Raw genomic sequence first — 13,366 nt, 5'->3', positions numbered from 1 at the left:
GCAAGTACAATTTTTTAAAACCTATGAAAAAAAGAAGGGTCTTGACCTGGTGCTTAAAAGAAAAAAAACTGGTGTCAGGGAAGCAACTCTTGCTGAGGCAGTCAATAAATAGGGTGCCATCAGGAGAAAGGTCATATTCTTTGTAACCATCCATCTTACTCAATTAGGCAGGGGAAACTCGAGATCGGCATCCCTGTCCTTTTTCCCCAAGAGAGTTAATTCAATTCAGTGAATTGCCTTTTCTAATTCATAACACACAAAAGGCCAGGTTATTCAAAACTGTAACTGGGGAAAAGACAGAAATGCAAGCACCTTTTCAGGAAATGTGTCACATTTCTTAGCAAGTGATGGTAAAAAACATAAAGCAAATAATGAGTGAGTTCACCTTTGAAAAAACACACACAGCAAATAGAAGCCAGTGTGATGTAGTGGTTAGAGTGTCGGACTAAGACCTAGGAGACTGAGGGTCCTAGTCTTAAGTACAGTTGTACCTTGGATCTCAAATGCCTTGGCTCCAGAACAAATTGGCCCCCGAACAATCGAAACCCGGAAGTGAGTGTTCCGGTTTTCAAACTTTCTTTTGGAACCCGAACATCCGACACGGGTTCTGCGGCTTCCTGCAGCCAATCAGAAGCCACGCTTTGGTTTCTGAAACGTTTCGGAAGCTGAACAGACTTCCAGAATGGATTGTGTTCGACTTCCAAGATACGACTGTACAGACAATGTGCCCCACAATTTACAAGTGTCAAGAACACCCAGAAAGAGTTGTAGGAGGAAAAGCAAGCTGCCAAGGCAGAATGGAACTGCCCTCCATTAGTAAATATGAATACCTGTTCCACTGTTCATCTTTGTTGAACTTTACGCTGATATTTGGCCACTGCAAAATAGATAGAGAGTTTTGTAAGACCATTTCCTTTCATTTCAATTTAATCCTCAGACATTAATTAGGGAGCCATTTAACGGCTTACCTTTAGTATGGTCCCTATCAGATTCCAATTCCACTCAAGATTCTCTTTGTGATGAAGAACTTGGCTGTCTCTTAGATTAATTAACAGTGCTTCATCAGTATCCTTGAAGAGCAGAAGGAAGAAGAGAAATCAAAGTTCAAACTGCTGCAACACTTGCATCGACATTAGAAAGTAATATACAAGTTTGCAGATTATTAAAATATATTGAACTGTAGACAAACCACCACCAAAATGTATGCCCACATTTTCTCTCTCTCTGCACTCAGAAGCCATGTCAGATTTCTAGTGCAACAGTTTCCCCACCCTATCCCCCCATGAAAGGTTTTCATTTAAACTCTCAATTCCTAGCAACTCTTATTTTGGAAATTCAGCTTAAATCAATAAAGATTATTTGCTGTTTACAAAAAAAGGGGGGGAATCACAGACATTGTAGTAAAATAGCTACCTTTAGAATAAAGATGTCTTTCTGCACACGATACTGATCCCTTCGCTGATGTGTTGACATGGCTTTCTGAACAATGTGATCTAGATGAAGGCTATAAGGTTTCGGTCCTCGTTTCTTCATTTCATGAAAGCGTTTTAGACAATTTAGTGCAGCGCTGGCCCGTCTACCAAGGGGGAAAGTTGACAGTCAAAATTTTCTATAAGATTACTGCCTTTAGTAAGGATCCGAAAGGATGTGAAATATAGTCAAACTGCATTTCCCAGGGATCTTTGCACTAGAAGATGGCTTCAAAGTCTAACAATGGCCTGAACAACACAGCCCCCCACTTTGCACCTGCCTGTCACAGCTACAGGAAGAATGGTGGGGAGGCATCCAGGAGCCAGTATGCTCCTGGGTGCATGACCAAGCCTCAACCTTGGACAGAGATGACCTTTTACAGAAACTAATCTGAGGCAGATATAAACTGAGCCTAAATTTGTTCCTTTTAGGAGTGCTCCCAATTTTAAATTAGGACAGGAAAACATTCCATTTGACTACTTAAACGGTTACTGTAAAAGTTTATCACAGGCATTCTGGAGCAAACCACAACTCATTCATTAAAGCGTAATCACTCCATTTCTTGGTTCGTGATCACAGGCTTTAAAAAGAGGGAAAATTTAGAATTTGAACCTGACTAGAGATAACTTAGACCCATGAAAACCACTGAGAGGTTTGCTACTGATCTGAGCAAGATGCAACCTTTATTTCAACGGGGGAAAACAGTTGAAATCAGATTATTAACTGGATTAAATAGTGATTACACTCTGAACATTCTGTTACATACAGATTTGGGATTCCACCCCCACACCCCAAGGTATATGATAAAATGAGCTTTCTCGTGCGATTTGTATTTTACAAGACGTTACCTGATACTTGTCAGAATAACTATTCATTCAATTGTTCTTTATACAATTGTTCCAAATCAGTTATAATTTGATACAGATTGATTAGGCCACGGTTTAAAGTGATTTTATGTAACCATGTCAGATGGCAGTAGTTCTTTTTTGTATTGTTGAAGAAAAGGTTTTTTTAAAAATGGGGTCAACTGGGGAAACATTTAAATCAATTACATGAACACTGCAATAGATTCCTAATAGGTATTTTCTCAGTACATATATTCAAATGGGAAAAACTTATAAAGATGTAAATGAGTGGTAAAGATGATTAAAAACACCAGATTAAATAGTCTTGAATATATCAAAATCTCCCTTACACTATGAATCACAATTCTTCCTCTCTCTCTATATATATATATTTAAAAGGAAATAAAGATACCAAAGGGCTTACAAATTTACTGAACCAGTGCTGCTGGCATAATCACTCATTGCATGAATGGTTTTTGTGTAGGGTGTCCAATAAATTTTGTGAATGGCTTGTAATTTTGGCGGGTACAGGACGTTGCTTCACAGAACATATTATAAACTGTACTGAGTTTCTGAGGACTTGCACATAAAGTCCAAACAGAAATATTAACACACTTGAAAACAAATGAAAACTTCAGAACAAGAAAACTAGAAAGCCGTGCTTATTGTTTTCATTTTAAACAAGCACAATCTGTCTTAATCAAGAGCTGTTTTGGCAAGACAAATATTCAGGTTTTACAGGAAGCAAAATCCCTGAGTAAATTTGTCAGCTAGTAATTTTGGGTAAAATCCTAATTTGGACATCAATGGTAGAGCTCCTCTAGTGATACAGGCATTGCAGCCTGAATTCCTGAATTCTTCAGATACCTGCTAACTGTTGATTTTTCTGGGATGTTTGCTTGTTTGTTTCCAAGCCTAGGTCAACACACTTGGTAAGGAAGACCATGGGTCGAATCCAAAACTGCCCCTACACAAGGAATGGACTTGCTCTTTTGCAACAAAACTTCCCCTTCCTCTCCTTTTCAGCAACCTATATGTCCCCTCAAATGTGCTCCGCGACAGAAGTCTGTGCATGTAACACTGGGCACAAATCACTGGCCCAGAGAGCACGTCATGCAAAGCTAAACCATGGCTTAGCGCAAATGAACAAATGTGCAGGATCCCAAAGTGTAGATTATGGCTGCAGTGCTCCTCTCAACCTAAGCATTACATCCAAATGTGGGCTTGTGGACTGTCTCCCCTGTACCACAAGCAGTAAACCACGGACAAACCCTGGGGTTGTATCCAACTAACTTTTACGTAGACCCACTGAAATGAATGGACCTAAACTGACCATGCCATTATTTTCAATGCACCTACTTTGAATTAATTTAATACTACCCCTGATTATAGCTTGTGGTTCATCTGGAGCACCAAACCATGGCTTAGTCCCATGGCTTAGCCCTGGGTAGCATAGAAGCAGCAAACTGGGGGAGGAGGTCAGTGGCTACAATCTTCACTCCAGGAACCTAAATGGCTTGGCTTTGCATTACATGTAAACTAGGTCAGTGAGATTAATTATCTGTAATACAGAAAACACAGGGTGAAGAAAAATTCTTAATTTCCCCACTTTATGGAAGGTGGACTTTATGTACATACAATGTACATATTAGATAGCTTAGTTTATTAGCCAAAAGAAGAAGAGAAACTTGTGTCCTTGTTTTCATGGCTTTTGTTTCTTCCTGCTCTTCATCCTGTTTCTGCTGGGGGTTTTTTATTATCTTGAAAGCCTTTCAGACATGGTACCCATTGATAAATGTTTTTACTATCATGCCCACTGCTCTGTATTCTTTGGATAATATGGCTTTTAATTTCAAATATATAAAATCACTAAAGCCACCCATTTAGAAAACCGGAAGAAGTGCAGCTATACTGAATTGGATATGCCAATTTAGGGTAACTTCAGCAGGTTACTAAAATGTATGCTTACTGTCTCTTCTCCTTTGCGATGTCAAAAGAAGCTGCCATGTTCATTAGAGTTGGTAAGCAGTGTAAGTGATGGCTATGACAATGAGGAAGAATGGTGTTTGCCTGAAAGAGAGAAGAAACATCACAGATTTTCATTTTCAGATACAGCCCAGGTCCCACCCAATGAATACCTATTTAACTTGAATGGTATACAAACAGAACTCTGCCAAAAGAAAATCGCTTTTCCTTTCTCTTTCCACTTCAGATACAATTAAGCTAATACAGATTTTTTTTTAAGTAAATACTGAATTTGACATAAATTAAAAAACTTTAAAAATTGTCCAGTAGCACCTTAGAGACCAACTAAGTTTGTTCCAAACAACTGAATTTGACAACTGCAGAAAAAGCATTTGCTAACTGCTTGTATATGTTGCAGGCTTAGACAAGATTTCTAACAATTCTCTTGGAAAACCCACTTCCTTGAGATATTATCAGTTAGCAAACCGCATTAAAGGAGCCAACAAGCAGTGGATTCATGCATCTAATGAAGTTGAATGTAAGCTATTTATTATAGCTTATGCTATAAAAAATATTAATCTTTAGAGTCTTGTTTTTGCTGCAAAAAACTAACTCAGCTGCTTTTCTGGAGAATGACTTTTATAGCTGGGGCTCTTAATTCTAAAAGTACAAAATTAACAACCTGCAGAAATAATGAATGATGAACATGGAGCTTGTAAACCAATATGAGAGCTGACTGTGTTCTCTTGAGCTAGCATTAAATAGCCATCCAGGGATGGCCAGTAATGCACTGAAGAAAGTGAGGATCCATCAGTGAACTAGCCAAGTTTCCATAGCTGAGACAAGTCTACAGGAAACTTGACTGGGCAGGAGCCATGCTTACACAGTCCCTAGTCCTTCTGGTAGTTCTCAGCAAGGCAGAAGGGTTTTGAATCATAGCAGCAGGAAGGAAGTGAAAGATCCAGCTGCACAAATTTAAGATGGGGAACACCTGGATTGCTAGTAGTACTTGTGAAAAGGATCTAGGGGCTTTAGTAGACTACAAGCTTCACACGGGTCAACGGTGTGATGCAGCAGCAAAAGAAGCTAATGTTATTCTAGGCTGCAACAACAGAAGTATAGTGTTCCAATCAAGAAAAGTCACAGAACCACTCTATTCTGCCTTGGTCGGATCACAGCTGGAGTACTGTGTCCAGTTCTAGGCAACACAAGGAGGATATTGACAAGCTGAAATGTGTGCAGAGGAGAGCAACCAAGATGATCAAGGGTCTGAAAACCAAGCCTTAAGAGGAACAGTGGAGGGAGTTGGGTATGTTTAGCCTGTTAAAGAGGAGACTCAGAGGAGATATGATAGCCATCTTCAAATATCTAAAGGGCTGTCACATGGAGGATAGAGCAGGTTTTTTTTCTCCTGCTCTGGAGGATAGGACCCAAACCAATGGATTCAAGTTAAAAGAAAGGAGATGAAATAATTTTCTCACAGTAAGAACTTGTTGACAGTGGAACAGACTCCCATGATAAGCAGTGGACTCTCCTTCATTGGAGGTTTTTAAGCAAAGGTTGGGTGACCATCTGTCATGTATGATCTAGTTGATATTCCTGCATTTAAGGGGGTGGACTAGATGACCCTCGGGGTACCTTCCAACTCTACAATTCTACGATCCTATGACCTTTTTATGACCTACTGCATCTTTTACTGGGGCAAGGACACACTTTCAGGGAACCAGAGTATTCTTTGATTTGGTAACTATACCTTCTTCCTTACGTAAAATATTGCTTTTAAAATTATTTTGTTTTCTTCCATCCTTGGAAGATTCCCAAAGTAAAGAATTTAACAATCAGTACATGAAATAAAGTCTTCCTTACCATATGCAAAAGTTCCCCAAGTAAGATTGTTGCTCTGACGGATACATGGTCATCGCTGCTTGTGATTACTTCAACTAGACCCTGGAGTAAGTAAGAAGTGAAACTCTATTGTAACCATCTCACTGTTCTGCTTTGCCCAGAACCTATTACAACAGAGTTAATTAATTGTCATTTAAATGAAAGTCTGAACGTACTTCTAAGAGTCCATTTCTAATGAAAGCAGAGAGAACCAGCGCCAAGTAGTTGTCCATGAGGTCAGGCCTAGATAAATGTGCAAAAGAACATAGAGATCAGCTTCATGTTCTCTTTCATATTATCTAAGTGAAGCAGGCAGAAATGGCATTAATGCTTTTGATAACAAAATACCTTGATCTGGCTCGGTGAGGTAATATAACTTTAGCTTCTGCAGCTACAAAACCATCAGAAAGTCTCCAACTATCTTGAAACCTGCTTGGATCTACAAGAAAGCCATCGAGTGAAAATTCTGAGTTTAATTAACAAGAGCAATGGAGTATGTCAGTACCATAATCCCTAGTCACCTTTCATTTTGATTTGGTATTATTATTTCGCTCTCCTTGTCTCCTGCTTGTTCCTCTTGATTTCTATGCTAGCATGTGTGCTTTAAATACACATAAGCTACAATTTAGTTAATCCCATAATAAATGGTATCAGGTTTAAATTACAGTAGGCACTAATAGTCTCACATTTATCTCAGAAAGACATACAAGTCAGTGACATATGAAAGTACACAAGGTGGATCTATTCTAAAGGCAAGTAAAATGTACTTTTCCCACACCTTAATAAAACTTTACATGTTTCAGGTTTCAGAACCAGAGAGTTGGAAGGAACCTGAAAGGTTCTCTGTTAATGCAACATCCCTGATGAGAGACCATGTATATGAGGGATGATGTGGATTTCTTATATCCCTTCTAGCCCTGCCCCCTTTCCATTTTTCCCCCTTTAATTTTACCACGCGTGAAACGCTGAATGCACACAAGTTGCAGGCTTACTGTATAGGAACCACCTTATAACAGCCATTCTTGTAAATGCAAGAAAACTGAAGCAGTATGTTTATGTACGCAAGTCATGTTGAAACCTTTGTATTTATGTTTAACAAATTAGTTTCATTACACCACATGCCTCATTCTTGGCTATATTAGGGGTAAGTATTCAGATAAATAGCATCTGTGGTGGCAGCAGGAATAAAGGGGGTCTAGTGAAATACCCAGAAAAAGCCCAGCTCTTAGCAGTACATCTTCATAAGAGTGGAAAGGTGGTGCAGGGAAGTGTGGGGACTGCCTGAGCATATCAGAGCAAAAATGGGGACAGAGGCATGACACATTCAGCCTTGTTGCAAAACAAAATCTTAGCATCTGTCTGCACCACTGCCCCTTGCCACCTCTTATTTAACTCCATTATACTATTGTTTATGCTCTTATTTTTCTCTGCTGTTTGCACCATCTGCACTTCATATGTTCAAGGGCACACTGCAGGAATCATTAATGGAGAGGGGGGGGGGAGGGATGCCATGAAGGCCAAGCAGCAGATGAATTAATCAGCAAGCACTTCAAGCTGCTGCTTGGCTTTATGGCATCCCTTTTTCCCTCGTTTGCCAGCTACCGCCGAATTGTTCATGTGTACACATGACCTGCAGATGCACAAAAAGCAACAACAGAACAGTCACAATGTAAAAGAAGCCTGTTGGTGTCGAGGAGATAGCCAGGCTGATAAAGCATACTTGCAGGGAGAAATCATGAGGAACCTTGCAAGGAAGTTAAACCCTCTTTAACTTTTAATTTTCTGATAACTAAACCTGGAAGTGGAATCTTCATCGATAGAGGGAGTCCACAATATGCTATGAATGACATCTATATGAAGCTGTCAGTAGAAGATCTGGAGCACAGGGTCATCAATATGCTGATGACACACAGCTCTACTTCTCCACAACACCTGCATCAGCAGTAGTTGTTTAAGCCCAGAACCAGTGCCTGAATGCAATTGTGGACTGGCTGAGGAACAATAAACTGGGTGGGAGACATGGGAAGATGGAGGCTCAGTGAGTAGGATTGCTCCGTAAGATAGGTCAACTGCCTGTTCTGAATGGAGGTGTAGTCCCTCTGAAGGAGCAGGTACCCAGCCTGGGAGTATTCCTGGATACACCTTTATCATTAGACATCCAAGTGATATCTGTGTTTACAAGTGTCTTTTATAAGCTTTATCTGGCATTCCAGCTACGACTGTATATGGATTAGGATAGGCAGGCCTATGCAGTGACAAACTTGAAGCTGGATTACTGCAATAGGCTCTATGTGGGGCTGCTCGTGGGTCTGGTCCAGAAGCACCAGAAAGTGAGGAAAGCAGCAGCTAGACTGTTGGTGGGGGCAGCTCTCTGACAGCATGCAGCACCTCTGCTAAAACCTGTAGCATATGGCAGCCTGTGCAACTGTTTAAAATTGTGTTGAGTGAACAACCTGGATCCCAGATACCTGAGCACATATAACCCAGCCCCAGCACTGAGATCATCTGGATTAGCACTGCCTTTTATCTGGAAGAGCACGGTGGTGTTTCAGAAGCCACTCAGGCTTCAACTATAAGTTAAGCATTTAGTGTTGCCAGACCCGTGCTGAGAAAGGGTATTCCATCAGAGATTTGACAAAAATCCTTGTTGCTAAGTGGCAGACATATTTCTGCTGTTTAGACGGAGAAGAAGCTTCTGGTTACTGCAATTCTAAAGTAAGGTACCCATGACTAAGTCCTGCAATGAGCTGCAGGGCTCAAGTACGCAGAAGCCATTACAGGAATGGACTTGATAAGCTTTCCCAATGAATGAAGAGTAACACGCAAGTTCAATACTAACCTACACTGAGAAGTGCTTCTATAAATTCTTCTGTCACGATAGGAAGAGGAAGGCGAAATATATCATAAAGAACTTCAAGCAGTCCTCGCTATAAACATAAAAAGGAACAGAATTTTAAAAACCAGTAGAAATTTAATGAATTTGCACTGGGGTGTGAGGGGTGACTTTGGCTGATACCATTTCCCCCTGCAGCTGTCCACTCCTCTTCCCATAGTGGCTCAGGAGGGCACAGAAGGAATAAGCAAAATAATCTTCCATAACATGAGTTGCATTCAACAGCTTGTCAAAAATAATTTAACATTACAGACACATCCTAAGCTTCTGCCTTTTGGAAGCATAACCATAATTAAATAACATTGCTCATTCATACAGTTTTAGTATTTAATATATTGTAGTGAGTAATAAGGCTTATTGCAAGTCACAGATGCCTAGTGAACACATTACAAATAATATGAGATGACTAAGGGGTATATATAGATTCACTCTTTACACTTCCAGCTGTTATCCCAACAGTATAAAAAACCCTCAACTGGTTTTGTTTGTTAACTGTCTTGCTCTAGAACCTATCTCGTGCTCTCATTTCATGATTATTTGGGTCAGATGATGCCACTTCAGAGAGATCTGACCCATAGTCAGCTGTCACTCTCCTTGTGTCAGAGACCCTACCCTCTCTGCTCCAACACTGTAGCTTCAGGCAGCCAAGAAGGATTAATCCCGACTCTCCTGCCCTAATTTCCAAGCGACTGTCTTCCTCAACTTACAGCTCCCCAACTCTGCTCATTCTTGAGAGAGGTTCTGTAGCCTCTGAGGACTGCACTGGAACATCAGTAGCTTTGTGACACTTCCAGCCACAGTTACTTCCACCCATGCCATGGAGTCAGAGGGCCAATGTGTGCACAACCGCCAATAATGCAGATATATACACACAGAGCAATTTCTGAGAAAACAGAATTTGTACATCTGTCTACACGAAAAGAGCAAGCATACAAGCCCTCGGAATCCATCTTGTAGAAGTCAAACACATACCCTTATTTCCATATTAGGTATACACAGCACTCCAATGAGAGACTGGATCCCGGAATTTCCAGGCTTGCATAAACTAATAATGCCTAAAAACAAAATAAAATGCATAATTACATGATGGCAAACTCATGTGCAAACACCCAGTGGGAAACTTCTGCCACAGGCTGAACAACGGACAGTTGGTCTAAAAATAACACAGCATAAACTTCACAGGATTTCTAGGACCATGAACAAATTGTGTTTCTTTTATCATGGAATCATCATCATAATACAGCTCAAAGAGAGCAACAGTTTGCTTTGCCAGGAAGCAACAAAATAAAAGAAAATAATAATCTTGCCCATAGTGATGCTACCGAAAAATGGGAATCATACTAGATAATTATTGAAACTTAAGAATCCTGCAGGTTCAAATAAGGAACTTCTCTACTCAAACACCCTGTTCTCAAGAGTGCAGCCAGACGATAGCTTCCAAGCAGGACAATGGTTAATTCCCAGCCCCTGGTATTCAGGGGTTCACTGCCTCTGAACACAGAAACAACATTTGGATATCATGGCTAATAGTTGTTGATAGACCTAGAACTTCCATGAATGCACCTAACTCTTTTCCAAAGCCACCTAAGATAATGGTCACAACCACATCTTATGGCAATGAACTGCACAGCCGTGAGGTGAAGTACTTTATAAACCTCCACCACATCTCCCTTTGTTTTTGTCTTTTTGCCAACAACAAAGCTTTAGCCTCCCATCAGAACTTCTAAAGAAGTTATCTTCTGTGTTCAGACAATTTCAGAGTTATGTTTGTCAGGAACGAGAGGCTTTTTAAAAGGCTACCTCTGGGTTGTGGAATTCTCTCCCTAGAATTCATCTCACCCCCTCCCTTGATGGCTTCGTGTTGCTGCAAAAACCTTCCCGTTAATGCTCTTGCAACAATTTATTTTGTTCTTATTTCATCAGCTACTTTGTCATGTTTTAGTTCTGAAAGATCGACAAGACAGCACCGATTCTGATACTTGTTCTTCCTCAGCAGTATTTTTTCTTCCGTATAGTTTTAGTAATTCTAGCTCCTCCTGAATCTTTTTTAAAAGTCGCAATACACTGACTGCCTTTCAATCCAGTGATAAGAAGGCCAATTTCAGCAGCAAGTTGCATATACTGTCTGCTTCCCCAAATACTGGCTCATGCAGTAAAACAGATGAAAACCCTTTTCCAAACTCTACAGCCTTCTGGGATTACCAATGCAGGTGACTTTTCCATCGTGGTGCCCTATCTATGAAATGTTCTCTTTGAGGAGGCTTGTCTAGTGTCTGCATGGCCTTTTCAATCCCCCCCCCCCCCGGATATCTATTTTCATAGGCCTTTTAAATGTTAGCTGAAGTGGTTTTATTGTATCGGCTGTGTTTGTTACTTTTTCTCCCAATTCAGTATTGGTTGATTCAACTTTGCAGTTGCAGCTGTTTTATTTTAAAGTTGACCTAAATATATTTATTTCACTGCAAGCTGCCATGATAACTTAATTGACCAGATAATTCATTCATTTTTAATTTGCCAATCAGTCCTCAAACTTCACCTCTTGTTGCATCTACTTGAAATGGTTATTCGGAACAATTACAGACACCCTCCACAAATGTGGTCCCCGAAAAGCAGATCTCCCAATATTGTAAATCACCCATTTTCACGCGAGGTACACATACACCTTCAGTAACATGTACCTTTTTTCCACACTCCAATTATGCCATCATTATAAAGGTTGAACCAAGTTCTTACCTGCCCACGATCGAAATGCTGCAACAATTCCCATTTTACTAGCAGACAGCCGTGCTTCTCGGTCCTCCCTGCCATAAAAAACAGTACTGAGAATAAATATCCACGTTAAACTGAGTTGTGTTTATGAAACACTCAAATTGATATCTCTGATTTGTGACAATTTTTAAATTTTAAATTGTTAAATGTTAAGAATACAATATGGTATGGTATGGTGAAATTACAATATGAAAATTATGGGTTTCTCCCCCCCCCCCCCATTTTCTCTTTCATTGTCAAAATGAAAATTGCCATGCATGGGACAGATGGCTTAATGGTACATGGAGTGCTCAATATTGGAGGGGCAGGGAGTAGCATCACTCATGAAAGTGTGCCCTCAAAAGTCAGAGAATGGCTTGCAAAAGCCCTCGTCCAGGATAGAAAGTTCAAGTACTTGAATATCAGTGTTATAAAGTAACAGCTAATGGAGACTTACTTCTGCTGTCCTTCTGCAGTATCTGGATTGTGCCTGTAGTGAAAGTCTGTGTAGGGCGCTAATATCCGCTGCAGTAAGGAAACAAAAGTTTGGAGTCATTCTCATTATCACCATAACATCTTTATTATTATCCACCGTTTAAATACTATCTATTCCAACATAAGTAGTTATTTCTTAAGTGATATAGAAAATAAAATTTGCTTCTGACGTTAACAAAGATATATCCAGCAAAATTATCTATGAAGCAGAGTAAAGTGAAGACATCCAATTAGAACAACCTATTATTCCTTACCTTTGAAAAAGAATATATGCAGCATCTTTTTGCATGTTTTCAACTTTTACTTGTTGACAGACCTGGCAGAAAGTACTAAAACTCAAGGGCTTATTTTTAAGGGTGTGTTTAAAAAGAAAATATGGATAATACAGATTACTGGATTGAGGCAACAACCCAAAGCATGTCTGCTCAGTAAGTCCTACTGAATTCAGTGGAGCTTAATCCCAGTTTGGAATCTTTCCGCAGGGCCTGCAAGACAGAGCTGTTCCACCAGGCCTTTGGTCAGGGCGCAGCCTGACCCCCTCCTTTGGCAATCTGCACAGAATTTTGCTTGATGGTTGCCATTAATTTGATCTTAATTTGATTTTAATTAATTTTATAATGAATGTTTTTAGAATGTTGGACTATTTTGATTGTTGTTAGCCGCCCTGAGCCCAGCTTCGGCTGGGGAGGGCGGGATATAAATAAAAATTATTATTATTATTATTATTATTATTATTATTATTATTATTATTAACCAGTGTTGATACACTAAGACTGTATAAGAAAAGGAAGTTCCTACCTCTAATTCTACATCTGCACGCACATACTGTCGAGTCTTTGGATGATTGAGAAGATGCAAGACGGTCGTTATGAGAGCTTCATTTATACGGCTTAACTGGCAGTCAATCACATTTTTCAAAATGGTACTTAGACCACCTCGAAGTGCAACTACTTCTGGATTCTGAATTGCTGAAAGAAGAGAAAGATATTAACTGATCCAATTAACCGTATTTCTCATCTAATCTTATTTCTATGTTTATGTTAAGCTTCATATCAATAAAATGTTA

At 39.8% G+C, this 13,366-nt stretch overlaps 1 protein-coding gene across 4 annotated transcripts in view; it reads right to left on the bottom strand.

Moving 5' to 3' along the window:
• RICTOR (RPTOR independent companion of MTOR complex 2) overlaps positions 1-13,366 on the bottom strand; it is a 61,900-nt gene that overhangs the window by 27,323 nt on the left and 21,211 nt on the right. For all 4 annotated transcript variants that reach the window (XM_083703399.1, XM_083703400.1, XM_083703401.1 and 1 more), the window contains 12 exons: positions 13,099-13,268; positions 12,263-12,330; positions 11,791-11,858; positions 10,030-10,112; positions 9,004-9,091; positions 6,513-6,603; positions 6,341-6,407; positions 6,147-6,227; positions 4,285-4,385; positions 1,414-1,576; positions 969-1,070; positions 831-877 (listed from right to left, as the gene is read on the bottom strand). In XM_083703399.1, the coding sequence (XP_083559525.1) occupies positions 831-877; positions 969-1,070; positions 1,414-1,576; positions 4,285-4,385; positions 6,147-6,227; positions 6,341-6,407; positions 6,513-6,603; positions 9,004-9,091; positions 10,030-10,112; positions 11,791-11,858; positions 12,263-12,330; positions 13,099-13,268 (1,129 nt within the window). The remainder of the gene's footprint in view (positions 1-830; positions 878-968; positions 1,071-1,413; positions 1,577-4,284; positions 4,386-6,146; positions 6,228-6,340; positions 6,408-6,512; positions 6,604-9,003; positions 9,092-10,029; positions 10,113-11,790; positions 11,859-12,262; positions 12,331-13,098; positions 13,269-13,366) is intronic.

The sequence above is a fragment of the Podarcis gaigeae genome (assembly GCF_964106915.1).
Source record: "Podarcis gaigeae genome assembly, chromosome: 11".
In the NCBI taxonomy this organism is placed as follows: Eukaryota; Metazoa; Chordata; class Lepidosauria; order Squamata; family Lacertidae; genus Podarcis; species Podarcis gaigeae.
Note: the sequence above shows the minus strand (reverse complement) of the source record. Positions and strands in the feature narration are given on the sequence as shown.